We start from the raw sequence: 24,381 nt of genomic DNA, 5'->3' as shown, positions 1-24,381 counted from the left end.
CCGCATATGGATAAGCTCAGGGAAGATTTGGCCTGTGGGGAGAGAAAAAAAGCCTAATCCTCCCTCTCCTATGTTTATTTTCTGAAGGCATTACTCAACATTTATAGAGCATTTTTCAATTTGTGTGCAGATGCTGGGCCAAATGTGGCTTATTCCCTTCACACGTAGCGTCATTTGTATGGAAATCTATTCCCTAGCGGCTCCTTCGTTTCAGCGTAGAAATGAATGGCTTCCTCTGGTGAGAGGAGGAGGAGGAGAGGAGCGCCGTGTTCATCCTCAACAAACCTTAAAGTGACATTAATCAGAGAGGTAATGAATCTGCAGCAGCTCAGGCGCTCCATGTGAACACACGGTCAGATAAGGAGGACAGAGCTCCATTAATCTGTCTGGAGAGCAGAGAGAGACGTTCGTGTCCTAATCAGCAGACGTTAGATTTTGATTCTGTGCGTGGATAGATATGTGAAAGGAGAAAGTAAACAAGCAGAGAAGGGGACAAGGTCTGAGGAGAAGCACTTAGAGCTTAAACAGAGACTTTAACTTGCAATGTGGATAAATGATCATGAACTTTGGAAAACAGGGGCGGCCCCAGCATTTAAGGGGCCCGAAGCAGTCTTAGCCCCGCCCCCTTTTCCCTCCAAATCAGTTTCCATCAGTAGGAGGCGCTACAGACACCTGATATTTGTTAAAGAGCCTCCGGTTTATTGATTCCAGTCAGGATTAATGAGGATTTCAGTTAATTCTACAGGAGAACTTGCACATCTTGGTTGTAGCAGCGTGCCGGCCCTCGATTTCCCACTCGGCCTCTGAGGTTTCCAACATCTACACAGATCCTTCCTCTGAATCAATATGCTAATCTCATTTCAATGTGAAAATCTGCCACCGACTACAAGAAAAACAAAGAGGAAACTGTGAATCCCTGGGAGTCCCTTTCTCTTTGACTAAGGGAAGTAAGTAACTAACCCCTTTTCCTTCACACATTAGTGTGAGTGACTTCCTGGGAAATGCTGCAGAAAAACACGGATGTCTGAGAGTCTGAGTGGAGCCAAGGTTTACTCCAGTGTCAGTGTTCAACGTCAGCGGGTGACAGATTCCCTAATGCATCCCACCGCCTTTATTGATCCTGATTTCAGGCTCTAATCGAGCTCTCACACTGTGTTGGCAACGAGTCTCTCACATGTGCTGCAGACGAGGAAGGAGAGACGAAGGGAAGTCAGGGGGACGGATGTAAAGAAATAGAGTTGAAATAATTTTGGCCAAATTTCTGATGAAGACAAATCATAGTTGATGTGTTTTTGCAATGCAGTGCACGATGAACAGGTATTTGTAAAGACTGATGAAGAGGAAGATGAACTGTGTGCAGTCACAGACAAGGAGAACTCTAAGCTGCTGCTGTTATTTGGATTTATCGAGCAGCAGAGTTAAGAGCGCTTGCCAGCGATTTGTCCCGTGACTGCAGCAGTATGATCAGTGTGAGCGCTCATCTGTGTGTGTAATGACTCAACTGCAGGCCCAGTGAGTACACACTCCTGTATAAATCACCAGGGCCAGTTATGGAGGACACACCGGTGGGTATTATATAATGTCCACTGCTGCTAATGGATCACAGAGGCCTTTTCTTAGCCTTTTATTCTTCTGTGGTTCTCAGCTGTTTGGGCCTTCAGTCCCACAGGGTCACTGCCTCCTGCTGGATGCTGCCCATGACCCCAGACAGCTGCAGTCCCTCTCTCTGTTCTCTGTGTGTGTGTGTGCGTGCTCTCTGTGTGTGTTTCAGAGGGATCGGTGCCTGTAAAATGTAAGATGTACACATCAGAGCTGAATAAGGAAACGTTTTTTGGTGCACATTTGAAACTCTGCACATCAGACGTCTCACATACAGAGAGAGAGAGACTTTGCGAGTGTGTGTGTGTGTGTGTGTGTGTATATTAAGATCAGATGCTGCAGTGGCTTTGTTGAGCTGTGAAAAGAGTTACAATACGAGTCTGGAGTTCTTCAGCTGTCTCTGCTGGACTCTTACCTCATTGCTGTTTTTGTTAGGGAATCTTTTTGTTGTGGTGGCCGAGGTCCAAGTTTGCAGAGAGGTTTAAAGGAGGAGTAAGTCATAGGAATAGTACAATCACCCCATGCAGCCTGGTGTTGTGTTTGTGTGAGCAGATGGTTTACACTCTAAAACTAAAAACACTGCTTCAAAACACGTTTTTTCAATTTATTATTATAGTTTTTCCCCCATCAGACATCAGACATCTATGGACTCAGTTGGATCGTTGCTCTGAGAGGCAGAAGCCAGAAAATCCATAACAATTCTAATGAAATTGTTTTCGCAACTAATATTTCCAGCACTTTGGCTGTGAAAGCTGCAAAAGAAAAGTTGTTTTTGAGTAAAGACAGATCTCTGCTGTTTGTTTCTCTCATCTGAGTTTTGTAACATACAGCAGTCGGGGCTCTGTGTGCTATAGGAGCTTCACGCCTGTAGGAATGCTCCTCCACACATGTAGAACAGAACAAAGCAGGACGATCCGCTGCAGGAATGTTCCTCCACTTCCCCTTTCACACTCGTATCAAAGTGCAGGACAAAAGCTGTGACGACCGCGTTCTCACTTTAACCTGAGGTTCCCAATCGGGCAGCAGGTGTGATTCTCCCTGCGGCACCTGAACGCAGCTTTGCCAGGTATTCTGTCGAAAGTGACTGAACCGCTGACTGTTCCTTTGATTTGACAAATGATTTCATTCTCCTGCCTTAATGGACAAACCTGACTCAGCTCGTCAATCAGAGAAAGGGGCCCTTAAAGAGACGGCACCTCAAACCTCCTGTTTTCCCACAATGTGCACAGTGGTGCTTTACACTGACACAAAGGGTTTAATGTTGGGATGCATCTCAGGACAGTCAGGACATTTAAAGACTTTGTTGAAAAGGAGGCGTGCGTGTCTTTGTCCTTCTTCTGTGTCATTCTGAGGAAACGTGGTGCGTTCATGGCAGTTTGGAGGAAGAACTGGCATTGAAAGCATCTTTTCCACCGCACTGTTTGACTATGACCAAGCGTTTTCCTCCACTCTGCCACTGTTTAGAAACAAACCTGAACACTGTGAAAAGCCCCGGTCTGAATCCCCGCCCACAGCAGCAGGAAAAAGCATTTTTATAAGTTTCTGCTGTTATTTTCACTGCGGCCCGTCTCTCCGTCGGCTAACAGGTGCCAGATCGGTGACATCATGAGCTAAATTTACAAGCACGTCGTCATTTGCAGATCCAGCTTCAACTATAAAGGGTGCTGCTGGCATGACTGGAGCATGAAACATTCCACACATGGAAAGATGGAAAATGACTTGTGGTTTCCTGAGTGCAGAGGCCAAGCTCGGCTGTTTGACAGCGAGAGAGTGAAAAAAGGAGGCCTGCTAGTATTTCGAGACTTTCCTTTGTATATACAGTAATTTGTCAAGGTTGTGAAAACATTTGAGAAGCTATTTGGTTAACTGCTTTCTGAAAATCACTCATCGTTTTCATTGTAATTTCAACATTTTCATTGCAATTATTGCGGCTATAGGACGTGAAATAGCTCATAATGCCGTTTAATAATGCCTCCAAGGCCTCGCTGCTGCATGACATCATCACACACCACAACAACCCTCATCGTGTTTGGACATAAGCTGTGACTGTGTGTGTGTGTGTGTGTGTGTGTGTGTGTGTGTGTGTGTGTGTGTGTGTGTGTGTGTGTGTGTGTGTGTGGCTGTGTGTGTCTGTGTGTGTCTGTGTGTGTGTGTGTCGCTGCATGCATCATCTGCCAGCTTTATGTCTTTCTTTAGTGAGGAAGCAGGTTTATCGTCCTCAGTCCCAATTACACTCCTCTCAGCCTGTTACAGAAGAAGCACTTCATAAATCCTTTAGGGAGCAACTTCCTTAGAGCAAGAAAGGTGAGAGAGTCTGTTTTGTATTTGCGCGTGTGTTTGTGTGTGTGTCTGTGTGTGTGTGTGTGTGTGTGTGTGTATCTTGAGGAATTTAGGCCTGGGTTTTGTAAACTGTGTAAGTGGTAGAAGCGGTGAGCAGCCCTGTTAGGAGGCAGAGCAGTCACTGTGTGTGTGTCTGTGTGTGTGTGTCCACGCAAGGCTAACAGGTTGGTGCAGCAAGTAATGATCCAGGATGGAGCGCCGCACCAGGATATAGTGACTAAACAACCAACAGGCGGCAGTTGTGTTATCTTTAACTGTGTGTGTGTGTGTGTGTGTGTGTGTGTGTGTGTGTGTGTGTGTGTGTGTTTGTGTGTGTGTGTGTGTGTTTAAATGTGTGCGCGCGCACAGGCACACACACATTTCCTTTGAATGCTCGGCTTCACTCTGGTGGAAATGAATTGAAACGATAAATCTTTTCCCATTCAAAACTTCTTAAGTCAGTTTCTGCACTTCGTAGTACACACACACGCTCACACACACACACACACACACACTTCTCTCCTACATTCGAGAAGATTTCACCGGGGTTTGTTAAGGTACAGTAACCGCACTGGCTCGCTCACCGGCCTCCCAAAGTTCCCACACAAACCGCAGAGATTCCAGATGTTGCAGGGAGGCAAAATGTCTGCGCCTCCGCATCCTGGAGCCGCCTGAGCGCGCCGCGCCGCTCACACGTCCACTGTTCTTCGGCACTGATGCAAGGCGGCGGGGGGATCCACGCTACTGGAGATTTGACATAGCTGCGCCGCTTCCACCTGTATCCAGATAACACACAAACAGCTCGCCTCTGTCCTGGGGCAGCGTAGCACTGCGGACGGCTTTACTTGTGGTTTTTCAAGACCTGATTAAGAAATTTGGCCAAGTAATCAAAGAGGAATAGAAGGCAGAGAGGAGCGGGGGCGAGGGGGCGAGGGGACCGGGGGGCTGGGGAGGGGGGGGACTCAGACTTCCTGCATCCTCTCTGCTCTCTGACTTTAGAAGTTAAGGGCCCAGCAGGACCTGTTTGTGTCTCAGTGTGAAAACAATGCCGACAGTGTGCTTACAGCCATCCAGCGTGTTTGAGCTGAATTCTTTGGCAGCTGAGGCTGTAATTAGTCCGCACACGTCCATTAATAGCAGCATTCCTTGTTATTTTCATATCTGCTGCACATTTATTATAGTTTTACTTGAACAGAGTTTAGAAAAAGCTTGTTATTGTTGTTGGAATTTGGGTGTTCTTCTTTTTTTTTTCTTCCCCTTTGGCCATTGTTCAACTTAAAGCTGCTGCCTGTCTTAGCTCTGCTGGGTCAAGGGCTCATCTTGAAATAGAAACATCAACTTCCTGTTTGGATTTGTATAATAGAGGCTAATGACGCTCTCTGAAGTATACATTGAGGGGCTGAGTTCCCTTTAATGGGATCAGAAACTTCACGTACTGTATGAAAAGTTGATTTTTTTGGGGAGTTTCTTGTATTTCACAGCACAGATAGAGACTGAAAAGAGTCACGCTGTTGATTCGGTGTTTGCTGAGGCTATCAATCATCCTAACGTACAAAATGTTAGGACCAGAAAAGGTGACATGTTTGGATTTTAGTTATATTTCAATAAAAAAACTAATGTATTTTACATGTGGCACCCTTGGGAGCGAGAGAGAGAGAGAGAGAGAGAGAGAGAGAGAGAGAGAGAGAGTTTGCAGGAGGGAGAGTGATTGAGAGAGAAATGTACCTCTGTGATTAAATCCTGCTTGTTCTAATAGAAACCAGGTGCTGGGTACAGTAAATGTTTTCCCATGGATTTCTGTGGGCAATCCAGCTTTAACAGATCCCGACCTGACAGCATTACATGCTTTGTCATTCAATGAAACAACAGCCACGTACGCTTGTCGTGCCGGCTTTGCGTCCCTCGGGCCTCTTTGTACCTCGCCTGAGCTCTCCACGCTCTCAAAGGTACAACCGCTTTACAATCCCGAGACGTGTGTGAGCCTTTTTTTTTCTCGCCTAATTTGTTGTCATAGTTCAGTACAAAAAAGTTACGTAACAGAAGCTGCAGCGGCGGGAAGAGTTGGAAAACCATAATGGATGATTCATTACGTGGAAATCTGCAGCCTTTTACATTTTCATCTGTGTTATGAAAAGCCCAAGCTGTGGTTTGATGTAATAGATCATCAGTTGGTGAATTAATGATTCCATAAAGGGCAAACCTCCACCCGGAGAGCGGCCATGACGTGACCGCCGTCCTGTAAGAGAACTGCATTAGTGGTCACTTTAATGGATTGGGCCCAAAGTCTGCTCCTCCCACCCCTGCCTCATAATCTAAACCCAGATATACACCACATGTGTGGCTCCTCTGGAAAAATGAACTCGACTTGGGAATATATGGTCAGGAAATTTATAGCACATGCCTGGGATGGGCCCTCGGGGGCCGGAGGGGGGGGGGGGGAGGCAGAGCTCCCCGAGCCTTGTTTCCATTAGGCTGGGAAGAGCAATCTCCCAGACTATCCAAGGGGGCCGGGTGTAAGACCTCCTGGCCAACAACATGACCCAATCACGGAGGAGAAATCAGTTTCCTCACATCTGGGATTTTCCCACTACAGCTATGGGGCGGCATTCCACATCAGTCACCGGACACAGGCAGCACACACACACACACACACACACACACACACACACACACACACAGACACACACACTGGAATCTGGATAACTAGTGCACAAATAAATATGTCTGTGTATGTGTTTGCGTGATGGTGTGTAAGCGTGTTTATCCGTATGTATTTATGAGAGAGGAGGAAGAAGAAAGATAGAGAGAGAGAGAGAGAGAGAGAGAGAGAGAGAGAAGAGAGGAGGAGGAGGAGGAGAAGTGGCTGTGAAAACCTGCCAGTTTTTCAGGGAAATGGGAAAACGAGAGCTTTCTAAAGCCGCCCCGGCCAAAACAAACAAGTGGGTGAGTCAGCGCAGGGAAAACATTCTCAGGCCGATTGATGCTTCCTCTGCTTGCATCTGCTGTTGCTTCCCCTGCCAAAGACAGAGCGCTCCAAAGGGTCCATCACAGTCTAGCCACTAACCATCTTCATCGCCAGCGCTTGCTCGTTCGGAGCAAGTGAGCGGTCGGAGGCCGTGTTTACCTTCGGCGTTGATTCATGTTGGAGAGAGGTCAGGCCCGCCCTCCATCACTTTCACTCCCCGGGGCTGACAGCGATGGCATTGTCCCGCCCGTCCAGATCCAGACGTGTTGTCAGTCACAGAGGCTGAAGATTGATACCTTGTTTACATCTGTTGACATACACACACTCATTCATCTGCCCTTTTCTCCCTGCTGTCAACCTGTGTGACAGTCTGAAGATTCATTTAAAGCTTCTGCGTTGTCCGTTTTCATTTTGCAATGGGGGTTAATTGCTGGTTTTGTTGTTAATTTGTCCAAATAGTCGCTTTGGGTTTCCTCGTCTTTGTGACAAGCGGAAAACAAGTTGCCTGACATGACCTAACCCTGACCCTTCCTAAAAAGACATGGGATCAAATGGAACAGGTTCTCCAGACACACACACATGCCTGCCAATGAATGTGTGTGAGAGAGAGTGTGTATGTGTGTGTGAGTGAGAGTTTTTTCTGCCCTTCAAGCTGCACATTTTAGCCTGGGGTCATCCAAGTGGGGCTGAAAATAGCAACATGCTGATCGCCAGTGACCACTTCCCTCCCGCTGACCCAGGCTGAACCAAAAAAAGCCATCAGTGTTTTCTCACTCTGGAGAGCCGTTCGAACCTTTAGAACGCCCTGTGACAAATTCATTCTGCTCCACAGGCAGACGCAACCCTGTCACACTCTCAACACTATTTAGTTTCACCCGGAATCCTGTGACGAACGGAGAGTTTTGATGTTTCGCCCTCTGAGGAATGTTAAATCTTTTATGTACGCCTGTCAGTCCATCTTTACCAGAGAATGAAGGCTAAGTGAGGTCTCACCTGAGAAATGTAGATGCTAATTTAACGTCGGACACACTAAGCTCAGGAGAGTTTTGGGGGGTTTGTTTCTCCCCGGCTGCACATTATTTCACTCCAAGACAAATGGGGAACGGAGCCCCTATAATTACCTCCCCCTCAGAGGCTCAGATAGCCGGCGATGTGACCTTGTATTATAAATTACCCATCCTGCTCCGTGACAAAAGGGGGCTATCTCCTTGTTGGAATGAATTAATGTTAACTCAGTTTCAGCCATAGGGAGAGAGAGAGAGAGAGAGAGGGCAAACTGAGGGCAGCGGAGTCCTCAGCCAGTCTCTCCGTGTTAAGTCGCCGTGTTTATAATAGAATTATACCCATTATAACTGAAATCCGAGCCAGTGGTCATGCAGGATGCGGGATGACATTCCGAACAGATTTATGATGTAAGATGTTGTTTTGCAGGGAAACAGTAACCTTATGAAAGAATTTGTCACAACTTCCTCATCTTCTGACCCGAGCTGATGTTTATTTACTTTGCTTTTTCACTCACGTCAAGAACGCTATTGACACAATAGAAGTAAACGGAGCTGAAACCGAAGCCGTGTTTCTGTTCAACACTTGCGTTGACCTCCTCTCACCTACCTGCAGCAAACTCATTTTACTCCCATTAAGTTTTAAAATAATACACCCACGTCCCTCCCATTAAATTCAGGTCAAATCCCAGAGGATGCATAAAGCGTAATTTAGCCCACAGTGAACATATCAGAAGTTTCCCATGAATTCTGTAGAAAGGTATATGAGAGAGAGAGAGAGAGAGAGAGAGAGAGAGAGAGAGAGAGAGAGAGAGAGAGAGAGAGAGAGAGAATTGTGGTTTGGGTAAGTGGTTTGTAGATTATGTTGCCTTCAAGTACTCCTTGTAAATTTCTAGTTTGACTTCAAATTGAGTGGACCCTTTCTCGTGGCGTTTTTGTTTTCATGTAGCTTTAAGTCTGAGAGTTAAACTACTTTGTGCTGTAGTGACTACGTTAAAGGGGGAAAGGGAGGTCAGACATATAGTGCAGCTGAACTGAGGTTAACATTGTTGCAAATAAGTTAAATTCTCAACTCAAACGTTTTTTTTCCTTCAACACCAAGATGCCAGTTTGTCTTTAAAAATCAAAGAATCGTAGCAGAGATCTTCTGGAATGGAGGAAAGCGTTCCCCTATGGTTACAAAGTAAAATTCCTATACGTTCCATCCAACATCTGTCTATAATATTATAATGATATGGTAAAAGATGTGGGCCCATCTGGCAGTTCCCATATTTCTTACAGCACCTGAAGGCATCATAACTGTGTAGCTGTGAGTGTGCGTGGAGCCTCCACACACACACAGGAACACACGTACACACACGCACACACGCATCTGGTGTGAAGTGTGAAAGTCGTGTCAGGTTTGCCACTCAGCTCCTTTGTTGTTTTATTTAATTTAAAGTGAGAGGAATATTTTATTTTTTATTTTATTTTCTCCTCAAAATGTTGACAACTTAGCCTGAGGACCTGGCAACAGATTAAAGTCAGGACAGAGAGCTTCTACCCGGGAGAAGAAGTAGAAGAAGAAGAAGGAGAAGACACTTTGTCGCTGGGAGACTTTCACGTAACGGGACGTGGAGGCTTGGTGTTATTATGTCCGTGTGGAGGCTTTTGATGGAGGATGACATCTAGAAGAAACTCTGCTAAACTCCGGCTGCGGCGCTCCTTCAGCGAGCAGCTGCGGAGCTCCACATCCAAAGCCTGGGACCTTCTGTGGAAGAATGTCAGGGAGCGGAGACTCGCAGGTCAGTAACCCGCTGCAGGAAGCCTCGAGCCCGGGCTTAGAGAGGCTGAACCCCCGCCTGCGTTTATTACTGCGGAGTCAGTCAAAGTATGAGCGGCAATGTGTGTGAATGTGTGTGAATGCATGAAGGCTCACCGTGCAGCGTGACGGACACATGGGAGAGAGTGTGTTTAAATGATATTATTCTTTTTATAAATGGATAGTTATTCGTCTTATTGCGACAGTTTAAGGATGTGGAAGCCGGGTTACTTTGAGTCTAATTCATTCAAAATTCAAATACGTTTAAACTCTAAGCGTTGATTCGCTCAGTGAACTAAACTAAACACTCATAAAGCTTTTAGTCTGTAAGCATCCCGCACATTTAATACGATATAAACAATGTAAAATGCACCTTTAACTTTCCATACACGGACTGTACCGAACTGCAGCGAGCTGTAAATACAAACTCGATCTGCGGTAATACACAGAAAATGACCTTGTGCCATGTGCTGCCGCGGGGTGGCGCTAATGTGTAAGATTTGCTATGGACGATTTGGAAAAGATGAGCAGAGAAAGTCTTATCTATCTATCTATCTATCTATCTATCTATCTATCTATCTATCTATCTATCTATCTATCTATCTATCTATCTATCTATCTATCAGTCTCAGTTTTTCAGATGTCATGTTTGTTTGCTTGGATGAATTGCTGGCAGGAAATCAATTTGGGACTCGAGGGGTTTCTTAGCAACAAAATCCCAATAAAAGGATCAATAAACTGTACATATTTGCTTTCACCTCTAATGTTTCTGTCCTGCTGGCTGCGGACTCTAAGTCTGACTGAACTATATTTAGTTATAGTTCTCCTTTGAGGAAATAAAGAACATGAAACATTACAATCGAATCCTTTTCTTTGACATAATGATCCAATCCTAAAACACTTTGGAAATCTACTTAGTAGCCGCAAGCAGATAAATGATATATAAGTGGTGTGGAAAAATGTTGAAATGTAAACCTTCTTTAGGGGAAACTTGAGTTAAACGTTGCATGTTAACAGATTAAATGACTCCTAATTGTGTGCTGATCGAATTAGATGATGGATCATTTTTGCAGTAACCCAACTCTGCCACTAGGTGCAGTAAAGCGAGCAGTTATTCATGTGGAACAGCATCTCTCCATACAGTATCATTGTCTTTAATAACCAACTTTGACGGCCTTCTGTCCCAAATGCTTATATTTATACCAAAAACTCCTCACAGCCAATATATCCTCAGATTTTCTTCTTCGTTCTTGTTTTAACCCTGAAATATCAATATCGGTGTCAGCGTCTCGTATCGGTTGGACTCTAGAATCCAAGCCAGATGTGTTCTTTGGGACAGGCAGCACAGAAACCCCAGACTACCGTCCCAGACCACAATTTTAGGCAAATCAGAAAGGAGGAGGCCTGGATTCTTTAGAAAATGTAAGTCAGGAGTAAACGATCCCTGATGGACGAAATGTAGCTCATCAGAAATGGATTTGGCCTGTCAACGAGGAAATGCGTGTGTGTCAAATCACAGATGGCGACCTGTTTGCAGCCAAGCAGTGATGGATGGCAGCTGTCGGGGAGAGATATAGATCAAATCTTTTGTGCACATTAAAGCTGTGATGGGGACTTGGCTGGCTCCTGTGACGGGCCTCAGGTTTGAGAGGAACAGAGCGACGGCATGGATCTCACGTTGCGATATGAGCTTTGTCTTCTCCGGTGTGACAAGAGGAACGGTTGATGCAGGTTAACATGAAAGCGTCATGGCGGGTCAGTTCAGTGAGGGGTTAATGATTAAAATAGAAAGAGGGAAAGCTTTTTATACCACTGTTTACAGGAGCAGAAGTGAAACTGCAGGCTGATGGGAAATTCTTCGTATTTCACAGTGAAACTTGACTCATCAGCAATGTTCAACTTGTTTGTCAGGGAAACATTTGGTGATCTAATGATTTTGTTGACTTTTACATTGCATCATAATGGAATAACGACTTAGCAGTTTGCATGAAATAAGATGTGGACGTGCAAATGAAACGGCTCAGTGACCAGTTGAGGACGGAAAAAGTGTGTGTGTGTGTGTGTGTGTGTGTGTGAGTGTATGTGTGTGTGTGTTATTACAGTATTGGCAGTAAGGACGTCCCCTCCAGTTATTACAGGCGTGACAGTAATGTGATTACAAGCTACAGGACGGCCCTGCCAGTAAAAGCAGCTCTGTTCTTACAGGAAGATAAACATGTTGCCTTCACACATGTATGCACATATGCGTCCGTCGGCAAGTGTGTTTGCATCTTCTACAGACATAAATGACAAAATGTATTTATTACAGCATTAGCAGCAATTAAATGTTTTCAAATTTTCCTGGGTAGTTTGCAAAATGAGTGTTATTGCAGATCTTCTTCATCCTTTCAGCTCATTTTTATAGCTATAATATTTTCTATACATACTACTAAGAACTTAATATGCAGGTCAGAAGCAGATCAGGTTCAGCTCTGGATGCCTGCAGGTTTGAGAGGAAGAAGAAGAAGAGGAAGAAGAAGTCAGACATGCGTTGGCTGCTGAGGTAGAATCTGTCCGCTCCAGATTAGACGTGTCTGCTGCTGAATAACAACGCATCAAAAACCTAAACACCACTCAGGTGCCTCAGGACGGATCTGACCGTCGTCTCCAGCCTGGGCCATGTTCAGAATCAGAGTCTCGTCTGTAATCACACCTGCAGAGCGAGCGACACGCCTCCACTTCGCCGCCCTGACTAAATACTTTCCATGCATATTTACATCTACACAGATATTAGAACAGCCGTAGAATGATTCTCCTCCTCTCTCTGTCGAGTGTGTTGTCATCCCACGCAGCCTCGGTATGTGTTTGTGTGGGTGTGTGTGTGTGTGTGTGTGTTTGTGTGTAATGTGAGTCTGGATTCCTTCTGCTGTGCTGTATAGTAGTTGAGCTCCCGAAAGCCAGACGGAGGCGTGTTGGAACAAGTTTGATAAGAGCCGGAGTCACAGCGCCTGACACACAACACTCCCACCTAGGACACACCACCGCCATTTCTCTGTGGCATGCAGCTCAGAGTTAAACACAAGGACACCAGGGGAACACACACACACACACACTGGATAACTGGTGGCTCTTTCACAATCCGGCTGAGGCATTTGAATCAGGGCCGCACACACACACACACACACAAACACACACAAACACACCCCTAACCTCATACATTATTATGTTGCATAGCAGCGGTTGATTGATTCTGCAATGTGATACGTATGATGCGCTCAGCAAATGTCTTCGTCTAGACGGGGAGGAGGAGGAGGAGGAGGAGGAAGGATGAAAGTGAGGGAAGGGGCTCACATCGCGTCACGTCACTCATTTCTAACATCTGTCTCTTCCAATGATGCTGATCCCTCTGCTCCGTCTGTGCACACAGGTGTGTACAGAAGGAGTCACGCCCTTTAAATCAGCTTCATGACGTCACACCGTCACTTACCGCCTTTTTAAATAAGCAACCATTCCGCCTCAGACTAGCTGGAGCTCAGGGTGTGGGGCGGACCATTAAACCCGGGAGGGGTTTATGAAACTGCAGAGGAGCTCTGAAGTGTGCTGCTGAATTGTGGCCTTTGTGGGCTTAAGCTCGGGCTGGATTTTGCCAGAAAGTGAGCGAGGAACAGACAGGGGCTGTGTTTAACTTGGTTGCGTGCCCGTTTGTGCTCTATTCACATGTATGGCGCCACGCTCATAAAACACAGGCGAGGCTTGTATGCAGAGAGACCACGACAGTCACAAGGAGAGCGGGCCAGGCCCCCCCAAAACCCCCAACCCCACCCCCCCGGCCCTGGATTGGTTGGGTGGGGTTCTGTTTGTCCGGATGTGGACCCCCGCTCACTATTTCAGGTGTGAGAAGATTGTTGTTCCGTGCTTGGAAAACAGCTGAGATGGATGGAGTTTGAAGACGGTGGTGTTTTTTCCTGCTTCAGACACTGAGGATCTGTAGTCGCCCCCCCTCACCCACACTCTCTCTCTCTCTCTTTCTCACCCACTCTCTCTCTCTCTCTCTCTCTCTCTCTTGGTGCGTAGGAGGATCTCGCTCGCTCGCTCGCTCATATACGTATTCAGGCTTTAAGTTTGTCTGACGGAGGCCTGCTGTGAGGCCTTCCTGTGGCTGGAAGCAGAAGGGGGGTTACATGAGAGCGAGATGGGGGTGGGGGAGCGGACATTTGCATTCTCCAAGCTGCTGAGAACAACGTCTCCCTCTCTGTCTCTTTACGCCGCCTAGCCTTTCCACCCTAAAAGGCACACACTCGCTCTCGCCCTGTAAACTTGGCACCTGTGTGGCCGGCAACAGCGGGAGAGTTGTTCTGGAGCTGGGCTGGGCCCCGAAATCCACTATTTTTGCAAGCCCTCCCACACCCCTCTACTCCCACTGCCGCTCTCCTTACTCAGCTCACAGGCATTCCATTGGTATTTATATTTCCCTCCAGAGGAGCAGGGGGAAGCTGACGAGCGCTCACACAGACACTGGATTCAGCTCTTACAAGGTGGGCTGTGCTCCCCCGGCGCTCCCGCCTTCCCATTGGCCCCGGCGCAGTCACGTGACAGCCAGAGGTAGAGCGCCGGCACTCCTCCCCCTCAGCACAGCTCCTCTGTCCCCTCGCAGCTCACTTTAGGCTCTTTGCGTCTGTGTGTGAAGTTTTGCAGTTGGTGGCAGAGTGTGTGTGTGTGTGACTGAGTGAGAGAGAGAGAGGGAGTGTGTACCAGTCCAGTAGTGAGGGGCTTGTTTGGGGTTTGGGCGCTGTAGTCATGTTTAAGGAGCTCCCAGAGTCGCCAGGCAACGAATGTCTGGGCAGCATGACCCCAGAAACTCAGGATATCTACCTGAGGATGGATCACCGCCGCCGACGCTCCGGGTACAGGCTGGGCAGGATCATCGCCAGGCAGCAGCTGCTCAAGAGGATTGCTGGAGGTAGGGTAGGCGGCCGGGGATGACATTCCAAACTGTGCTCTGTGTTTGGGTATGAAACAAAGCTGATGTGCTGTTTGTGACGTTTGGTAGCCAAAACATGAAGTAAACAACGTGTGACGCATGAGGAGTGTGAGAGTATGGATGCAGGAGGGGCTGGAGAAACAATACAGGTTAAGGATCAGCTGATGCCTTTATGAAACGTCAGATCACACACACACACACACACACACACACAAGGGTGAAATGTCAGAGAAATAAGCTGGAGCTGTAAACACAGTCAGACGTGACCTTTAGACAGGAACTAGTCCTGGGTGTCAGATTGGACGAGTGAGTGATTTGCGTTAAATGAGAAGTACAAATATTGATAAGTGTAAAGCTAATCGGTTATGTAACAAGAGGAAAGCCCAGAGTGTAAACACCAGATATGAGATAATCCCTGGACTCGTTCTCTGCTTTCCTCAGGTCTTTACCTTGAGATGTTGTGGGGTCTGTCTGGAGAGAGGGAGGAGGAGGAGGGGCAGGAGGGAGGGAGGTGGGGGGGGCGAGGCACGCATGACAATACAGAAGATAAAGCTCCACCAAGCCCCGCCCTCCTCCTCCTCTCCCTCCGGCAGGTGTGAGGCCGGATCAAGGGCTGACCGCGTGTCATAACACAACCGTTTTTTTTTTTCATGGAGGAAGAATCTCCAGCCGACAGCATATCTCTCCTCTCAGTCACAGTCCCACGCCTGAGTCACCTAAACGCATCACACAGGCACGTCTGTGTGTTTTAGGGCCACATGAAGGATGAAGGCTCCCGCTTGTTGTCTCGGTGTGTCACGATGCCGTCGGAGGCTGCGTGTAGGAGGGGGAGCTCTTGTTTTCAGGGGGGGTGGGGGGATCTTGATGCCGTGATGGCTCCAGGCGTGTGGAGTCATGTAGCCCCGGCTCGTCTTTTCAGATTACAGATGTCTGCTCTGACCGCAAACCCACAATTTGAGTCAAATGTGACAAGGACGGAAAATATGTGCAAGTTAGAAATAGATGAAAGGTTAAAAGCCACGATGGAATTCACTGTAGCTCTGTTTAATGCTGGATAAGTGTGACTGTCATCCACATTTACTATCAACACAAATGAAAAACGCTGGGATGTCACACCAGTTTAAAAATAAGAGTTAATAATAGAGTTGGAACAGAACGTGCTGAGAAGCTGCTAAAGTTAGTCGGTTTGGAGATGTGTTAAAGATTAAGTGTTGGCTCAGAAATGTTCCCTACTGTTCATTAAATACAGATATCAAAGGTCTAAAATGTAGTAAATAGAAGCTATGAAGTGAACTAACCACCAGTAATGATAGTTATTAAAGGAAATATGTATGAATAGATATTATGTGATCAGTTTGTCGGGCTAAAGTGGAGAGTTTTGAGAAATCTGATCTATTTTTAGCCAAAGTAGTCGTTTTTAATGCCATAATTGAGCAATTTTCACTTTCAAATTCCTTCTCTTTGCTCAGAGGAGCAGCGTGGATCCTGGTGTGAGTTTGATTTCCTTTCTCCCTCTCTGCCGCCCGGGCCCCGTGTGATGAATACCTGCGTGAAATGGCCACTGGCGGCGAGGTAGTAGTTGAAGCGTCTGGCTGCAAGCTTTCTCTGTGCGTCCCTGTGGCTCCTGCATTCCAGCTGGCCGGCCTGTTGACACAGCAGGCTGAAAGTGAGCGGGGCCGCGGTCATGGGCAGCGTCACTCACGTATTGTTTCACCCCAAATTCCAGGGAAGCCTATGGGGTCTTAGTCATGTTTCCGATTTGATGGCATTTTAGCGCCACCGGGGCTTTGTGTGTGTGTGTGTGTGTGTGTGTGTGTTTTCCATAAATTTGACTGAAGATACAGAGACGATTAGAGGGTTAATCCTTTATTTTCATAATCGACAATTGATTGATTCATCAACACATTGTAAGTTGTTGACAGTTAACGTTTCACATTTTTACTTAATTATTTACTGATATGAATTGATTATCAAGATTCTAATTATTCATTCCCAGTGAGACATTTTGAATGAGTTAATTCCCCGAGTTCCTCCGCTCCCATAATCTCTCTCTCTCTCTCTCTCTCTCTCTCTCTCTCTCTCTCTCTCCCTCTCTCCCTCTCTCCTTCCTTGCTCGGCCCATCTGGAGCCCAGATTCTCAGGATTTCTGCATCTGCTGCCGCTACTCAAGCGTCAAAAAGAGGAATGTTTCCTCGCCGACGCTGGGCGCATGTGTCCGCTTTAGGCCCTCACACGTGCTGAATGCATTCAAACGCTCTGGATTCACACATTTCTTACACCTACGGCCTCGTCTGGGCCTTCGTGCCGCCACCGAGAAGGAAATTCCAGCGAGATTCTCTGGTTTTCTCTCCTTCCTCACAGATTGTTGTATTTAAATCATATTTTACCAACTCTTTGCTGCGGTAATATCTTCAGCTTGTGGCTGTTTCTGTCTTTGAATGGTTTCTAGGAATCTCTATTACTAGAAGTAGACTATGATGAGATGTGAAGAGGTGCAATTGAAACAGGCCATTGATAGGAAACATCCAGGAATCATACTAAGACTCATGGCATTAGAATGCATCTCAGGTAACATTTTCTTTCTGTTAGACGTTGGACTTCCACTCTTTTCCACAGCAGCAAGCAGGTTTGTTGTGGTAACCAGACTGAACAGAGAAACATTACGAAGGAATCATATTCTTAGGTAGTGGAAGTGCTTCACTTTATCCATGGAAAAGTCTTGGAAACTTGCTCATGGTGGAAACCCGGCCTGGCCTGAGTGCGTCTGCTGCGTGACTAAAGGCTCGCTCCCTGGGACTGTGGCTGTTTTGTGTCGTTGTGGACGGCTGTTGTGTTTTGGAAAAGACACTCTGTCCAGCGTGACCTGTCTCTGGCTCTTCTCCGTGGCTTCTTGACCTTGGCTCAGCCGGCGGGCTCCGCTCTCTGCTCTGGAAAGTCCATTAGTGCATTCTGACATGGCCGAGGACGCCGCTCGCCTCTTGTCAAATGACACAAGTTATTGCGTGGCAGCTGTGTGCTCGTCAATGAATGAACGTGTGTGTGTGTGTCTCCTGCAGTTCCACAGCGTGTCTTTTATGTGGCTGTCATGTCTGAAAGGCCTTTGTCCTTCAGGTAACGTGCTGTCAGACACATTTGTTTTTCCTATTGGCTCGTATCAGCGTGTTTATACAACACAGGCCCGCTTTCCTGCAGACTGACGGCAGATTGAACTCAACACTTTTGGCTTCATCCATGTTTGAGCTTGTATTTCCAAATTCACCTTTAATATATTTTTGTTGTATTGACATGTTAACTATTTATCATTGTGTAATTATTTATAATAGTGGATATTAAGTGTGTTAAAGCTTTTTAACCTCTTTATCTTTGTCAGAGTGCTTTACTGTACAAATGTGATGGCTCCTTCCATTTGACAAAAATATAGTATTTTGTCTAAAATCCATTTTTGTGAGTGAATCAGCAACATATGTATTTTCCCTATCAAATGAATCAGTGATATATTCTTATATTCTCCAGTATCAAGCAGGCTGAGTTTGCCATCAAATTGTTGAAATCACAACTAAAAGAGTAAAGTTGCGATGTTAAATCCTCCTGTAAAGTCTAACTAAAGCTGATGATGTAGACCCTGCAGCAGAAAGTGCTCTAACAGTACAGAAAACACTCCAGCTGGCTGAAGAGAACAAGCTTTACCCTCCTACCAGTGTTCTCCTCTGACGACTGGAAGGGCCGATTGTTAGAAAAGCAGCCTGAAGTGGGTTTGTGTTGTGAAGTGGCGAGTCGTTGAGTCCTTTCAGGAGCGGTAACGGTAAAAGGCTCTCTGAGGTGTGGGATCTAGTTAGACGCCGCTCTCTGCAACAAACCAAAAAAAACAAGCTCTGAATTATTCATTGGCGCTTTGCTCCAACGTGTGGCTCCTCAGATCATCTGCATGTGAAACAAATATAACAGGGCCTTGATTCAAATGGAGGTTTGATGAGAAGTAAGGACGCAGGCCTACACACTGTTTACTTAGTGCACACGGAGCTGAGATGATCTTTTATTCATGAAGCGCCTCAGTGTTTGTGTTTGTCATGCAGATTTTGTTTGCGTCCTGGAGGCCTTTAAAGGCTCAGAAATTATCCGGACGCCCACCAAAAAGCAATTTTGTCTGCGGTAATTGGCTGCAGTGTCACTGCACTTACAGTACACACACACACTTTTAATTAGAGATTAAAGTTTTGATGTTGACTTGTTCCTCTTACCTTCTTGCCGTGATTATGTGCTGTTTGTTAGCAAATATGTTTATGATCATAAGAAGAGTCGCCAACTAAATGTCTGCTAAAGAGGCAAAGCTGGATATTCATGTTAGTTGTGAATCATCTCTCTTTATAATCAAACACTGTGATCATTCTCATATCCTGACTTGTTAGAATTGACTTAAGATTATTCAAACTCTAGATCATTTCACTTTAGAAGAAGGAGAAGGTTTTGCTTTCCCACACATCTCTTGGTTTGTTTCTATGTTTGTTTTTAAGTAACTTGACTGCAACGTTATGAACTGAACTGTTGCAAATTTTGATCAAAGTTGATAAAAGGTTGGGTCACAGTAAAGTATAAAGGAGAATGTGCTCTGACAGATCTTTAATAGAGATAGTCCCCATGTTTATTATAGTTTCCTCTCTGGCCAGTATCTCATTAGAATCAGACACATTTTGTCCGGGCAAAAGCTTCTATCCACCTAAATCTAAATGGAACAATCCAAACATCTTCAGATCGCAGCCCATATGTTGATATCTAGCCCACAGATCCACAGGGGAGGAGAGCAAATAGTCTCCTGAGTGGGTGGCACTTTACTTCCACTGTTCCCCCAGCCTGTGTGTTTCTGCAGCCAAATTGTAACAGCATGTGGCGCGTCGCCGTTAGTAATCTCCCTCCCTGCTGATAAAGAACCAGTGAATGATTCAAGAATCTCCTAACAAACCGACTCAATCCAGCCCCGTGTAAATAAAGGTCACATTCACAAAGCTCTTAATGCAGATCCCCATTTCTGCCTGGAGAGGGCAGGCCGGGCTCACGTCTCCCCCCCGTGAAAAAGCCCTCATGTAATTCCTCCGGCGAGTAGCTGACAGCTGCCACATGGGCCGGGGCTAATCATTCACTAAGTGGAGATTGAACAAATGCCTCTGCTGCACTGTAACAGGAACGGAAAGTCACATATTAACCGGCACGCTGGAAAACTTTGCCTTTGACATTCCACAGAGGAAAGAAAATGCTAATTCACTGGAAAACCGTATTAACATGCGGTCAACAAAATGAACGGCACACAAAGACATTATGTGACGCACTGAATCGAGCCCCGAGTGTTGTGAGGATTATCTGCAGGACAGCGTGGGGGAGCTGGCCTGTTGTTAAGACCTACAGCAGATATTATAACACTTTTGCTTTCCTTCTGTGTGTGTGTGTGTGGGAGAGAGAGAGAGAGAGAGAGAGAGAGAGAGAAATCAGCTCCAAATCCAAGTTTCAGTGTTTCTCATAATGTAAAGCTTATTCATGGTTTCATAAAGTGTTTAGTGTCCTTGTGCTGCTCACGTTTCCCCTATCCAGGGGTCAATGCTTGGTCGCCCTCCTGTGGTAGAAATGCACATTACTCGACAGTTGGAGACGTTCATCCAGCTGCTGCCCCTTCACTTTACGGGCCGTTCAGACAGGCGGTGACCGGGAGACTACAGTCTGTCACTGAGGGTCACGCATGAAAAATGGCTCAGAATGTAATGTTCTGGCACTGTGTGTGTGTGTCTGTTTGTGTGTGTGTGTGTATGCGTGAGGAACGGACTGTGGACACTCTCATGAAGCAGGCACAGTTGTTGAGCTTGTTGCGTCACACACAACGACACATGCTGACAGGATCATCATTACCGTCACGCACTCGTCTGTTTGCACGAGTGTGAGGACGCTCCTGAGGTCTTGTGGCCTCCCGTTCGCTTTGATGTTGTTAATTAGCAACGGCGTCCCCCAAGGGATGGCTCCATGCTTTTATTGTGGAGGTCCCGAAGGGGCTTTCTCACGGTAGGGGCCCTTGTTCTGACATTGGCCCCCTCGCTACCCTCTGACTCTCTTCTGAGACCATTCCCAGAGAAAGAGGGAGTCCCGCGTCGTCCCCTCTGGGATCCTGTCCAAATGAGAGGGGAGGTGGACCTAACGCGGCTCTGCAGGGACTCCACTTCACAAGAGCTTCTTCTGGGGGTTTTTTCTCGACCCCTTCACTCTGCACCCTTAGCCTTAGGAAACCATGGTTACACACCAACCATCATCCGTTAGTTTACAGCAATTTTCCATTTATTAGCCACCGCTAACCTTTCATCAGGACACGCTTGATGGGTGCCGGGACTCGGGGAACACGTGCTAATGATGCTCCGGCGCTTCCTTTTCCGTGTCGGAGCAGAGATTTTGGGTCAGCTGGCGGTCTGTTTGTCAGTAGTTCATAGCCCCCCCCCCCCCCTCGGTTGTGTTCGACAGTGCTCACGGAAAACCAAATGACAGTGTTTATATAGACTATCAAAGGGAGAGAAGAATTACAGCCACACAACCGTATATTAAGAGTGGGAAAACAGCATGACATGGCGAGGCACGCAGCCCACTGTGCTTTTCATAAATCAGGACGTGCATGGACTTTCGGGACACACACACACACATGCAGGACACGTTGCTGTGTCTAAAGATACAGTTAAAAACGCTACACAACCACGCGGGACACTTGAGCTGCGAAGGACCCAGCTGCACAGTAGCAGGCCTGGTATGAGGGGACGAGGAGAAGGAGGGAGCAGAGGAGACAAGTGAGACAGACCAGATCAGAGTCCCGCTGAGAGGGACGGAGGGAGGGAGGGAATAAGAGAGGGAGAGGGAGGAGAAAGAGAGAGGGGGAAGTGGACAGCTCCAGAGGGGATGTTGTTGGACTTAGACCGCAGCTGAGGGAAAGTCAGACAGGACTAACCGAGGTCCAACTCTCCCTTTCTATCTTCACGCCTTCCATCCGGACTCAGGGCAGCACAGATGCCCACAGGTACGACGCGGCTTCTTATCTCTCACAACCGGCTGTCTCTCTGTTTGTGTTTCATTCGTCGAGCTTTTATTACCTTTGAGAGGCGGACTTATATAACTGGCACCAAAAGCAACAAGAGATAAAAAGGGGAAAAGAACGTGATTGTAGCGGCGATGACCTCTCTGCTGATTTCATCATAGATGCTTGATGCTGTGTTATCCATCCTGCTGTGTGTCATCTATTTACCTGTCTGTGGATCCAGTGAATAGCCTCAGCTGAGCAGCCAGAGAGAAGTGACGACATGTTTAAGCTATGTGTGCCGGAGGAAAATCTCCAAAAGCCAAAGTTGATGTTTTTATCAACCGAGAGAGCAAATCCCGTCTGAAACCCCTGCAGGACGGTCGTCTAAACACTTAAACATGCGTGGGAACGTGGCTGCAGTCCAATGTCTGGAAGTGTTTAGCTTGTGCACGGTGGTTTGGATGTGACTGCTGTATGTATTTCACAGAAAGCCCCGCTGATTGATTTCTGCTCTGCTCCGAGTCGCTGGCAGTAAAAACGGTGGCGAGGGATCTGGGGAGAAGTGAATTGTCTCGTCCATCTGAGAAGTCTGGGATCAGAGGTCCCCCTTTTGTAGTGAAGGACACTCGTCTCAGAGCGTCTGTTGATGAAGTGTCCTGTAGTGTGACCGAAGGGGGGCCGGGGGGGCCGGGGGGTCGGGAGAACACCTGTCTGTGAAGCTGGAGCGCGTTCCAACCTTCCCCTCGGTTAGCGCTGTTTTGCTAAGGGACCGCTGGGAGTTGTCATGTGGTTGCTAGAACATTTTCTCCAAACTGAGTGCATGTGAGATATTGGCTAAAGGAGCTAATGGTTTGAACCTTGAAGCTCTGGCTTGTTCCGAGGCCACGCAGCTCAAACATCACAGCCCATTTATTCCTCCTCTGGCTCTGACTCATTCTACACTTTGGGTCGGTGTTAATTTGTAAATCCCTCAGTTTCAGTCCAGCTTCAGACTCAGACCGCCTTCCTCCCATCGTTTCTCCTCTTCTCTGCACGTCTGCCGTTTGAAGTCTCGGACCACATAGACTATAATTGCTTCTTTTAGAAACAACTTTAAGTGATTTTCCATTGTGAAGAACTGTTTACAAGTTCCTGCTAATCCCACGTGGCTTTAACAGTAGAAACCCCCGTCTCTACTGGCAGGCATGAATCAGCCTTGGCTTCCTGTCTGATGAGATTACTGTTAACCAAAGTACTGTAAAGGAACAAAGGTATTCTGATGGTCGTCTAGGTGTTTGAACGCAAACGCGTGTATGGATTACTGTCAGTGGCAGACTTGAGAGAGGGAGACAGACAGACAGACAGACAGACAGGCAGACAGGCAGACAGGTAGAGACAGAGAGACAGAGAGAGAGTTGATGGGTTGTAACCCCTGAAGATGAAAGGAGCTTCTCTCTGGGTGTCCCTCAGAGGTGGAGGAGAGTGTTACCACAGCTGTGCCGCCCTTGTTTAAATTCAATACAGGACCTCTAGAGAAAAACACAGGCCAGATGACTTTTGACCCGGCAAGCTTTGGCAACGGTCAACAACAGCACCTCCGAGCTCGCACAGTCCTGTTATTTACTCTCAGAATCAATAAGCTCTTGCTGTGTGTGTGTGTTGTGTGTGTGTGTGCTCTGAAATGAAAGGTAGCCCCCCAATTCTTTCAGGGGCAGAGGTGGAGTTCATTAAAAACATAGAAAGCTTCTTAAACAAGACCTCGTTTATACATGAAGGAATACTGTAAGAGTTTGATTTGAAGGGTTTCTGTTTACATTTTGTCTCTAAAAAAGGGGGAGAGAAATGTAAAGAAATGGCGTTTGGTGAATAAAAGCGTGGATGTGGAGAAACTCTGACCCACATACGTTCAGAATGCTAATACCTCCCTGGCAGCGGCTGTTCCGTGCCTGGCACAGTGTTTGTCCTAAAGCCCGGGTCCTTCAGGAGGCACTGAGGTCCTCATTGTATAAGCACTGGTGACTGGAGACCTGTGGTCCAGTGAAAGGACCTCTCCACAGGTCACTGCAGTCCACAGGGCAAAAGCGGGCTCAGGATTTTCTAGCTCATTTGTATTTGAGGAAATCTTGCTTCGGTGTCTTAGCAACGAAAAGCCCCGAGCCGATCATTTCAAACCCGCGCCCCATGCCGTCAGCGGGAGAGTGACACGTCCGCCGTGTGTCCCGCGGGATCAAATGAGGGGGCTGGACGTCGGCGGGTTGATTCAGCACAGCCTCTGTAATTACCCAGCCAGCTCATATGCCAATCACTGCGTCATGGTTCAACTTTGATCCAGTGTTACTCACCTGCACACACATAATCTCCTTCATCACCGCCATTCACCTCCATGCTGTGCCAACATTCCGTAACGGGAATCTAGAAGACGTGTGTCATATCGGCAAAGGGGGGGAAACTCCTGTTATGCTGATGATACGGCATATTGTGCTGAGGATGAAGCCTACTGGGACTGTGAGGAACATGTAGGGCCGCCTTCTTTAAAAACCTACCCCTGAAAATTGGGCGTCTTTCTTCCCACGACACTGGCTGAGCAACACAGGGCGTTGCGGTATTAATCCATCTCATGCATCGCCGTCATTTCCCCTCAGAGATCCGTGACTTGTATCTACAAGCGAGTGGCTTGTCGGTCGGCCGCATTCATCTTTTGTTATCGACTGGTATTTTGCA

General features: G+C 46.9%; 1 protein-coding gene across 6 annotated transcripts in view; it reads left to right on the top strand.

The window, feature by feature from the left end:
* stard13b (StAR related lipid transfer domain containing 13b) overlaps window positions 1-24,381 on the top strand; it is a 52,590-nt gene that overhangs the window by 14,648 nt on the left and 13,561 nt on the right. The window contains exon 1 of one of the 6 annotated variants that reach the window (XM_076146169.1): window positions 9,210-9,668. The exons of 3 other annotated variants lie outside the window; for them this stretch is intronic. In XM_076146169.1, the coding sequence (XP_076002284.1) occupies window positions 9,545-9,668 (124 nt within the window). In that variant the 5' untranslated portion in view covers window positions 9,210-9,544. Of the gene's footprint in view, window positions 1-9,209; window positions 9,669-14,314; window positions 14,625-21,576; window positions 21,682-24,381 lie in introns of those variants that run through there. 2 more of the 6 variants (XM_076146168.1, XM_076146171.1) reach the window with 2 other exon arrangements.

The sequence above is a fragment of the Genypterus blacodes genome, unplaced genomic scaffold (assembly GCF_046128005.1).
Source record: "Genypterus blacodes isolate CSIRO-AG114 ecotype Tasmania unplaced genomic scaffold, CSIRO-AGI_Gbla_v1 ptg000032l_1, whole genome shotgun sequence".
Taxonomy (NCBI): domain Eukaryota; kingdom Metazoa; phylum Chordata; class Actinopteri; order Ophidiiformes; family Ophidiidae; genus Genypterus; species Genypterus blacodes.
Note: the sequence above shows the minus strand (reverse complement) of the source record. Positions and strands in the feature narration are given on the sequence as shown.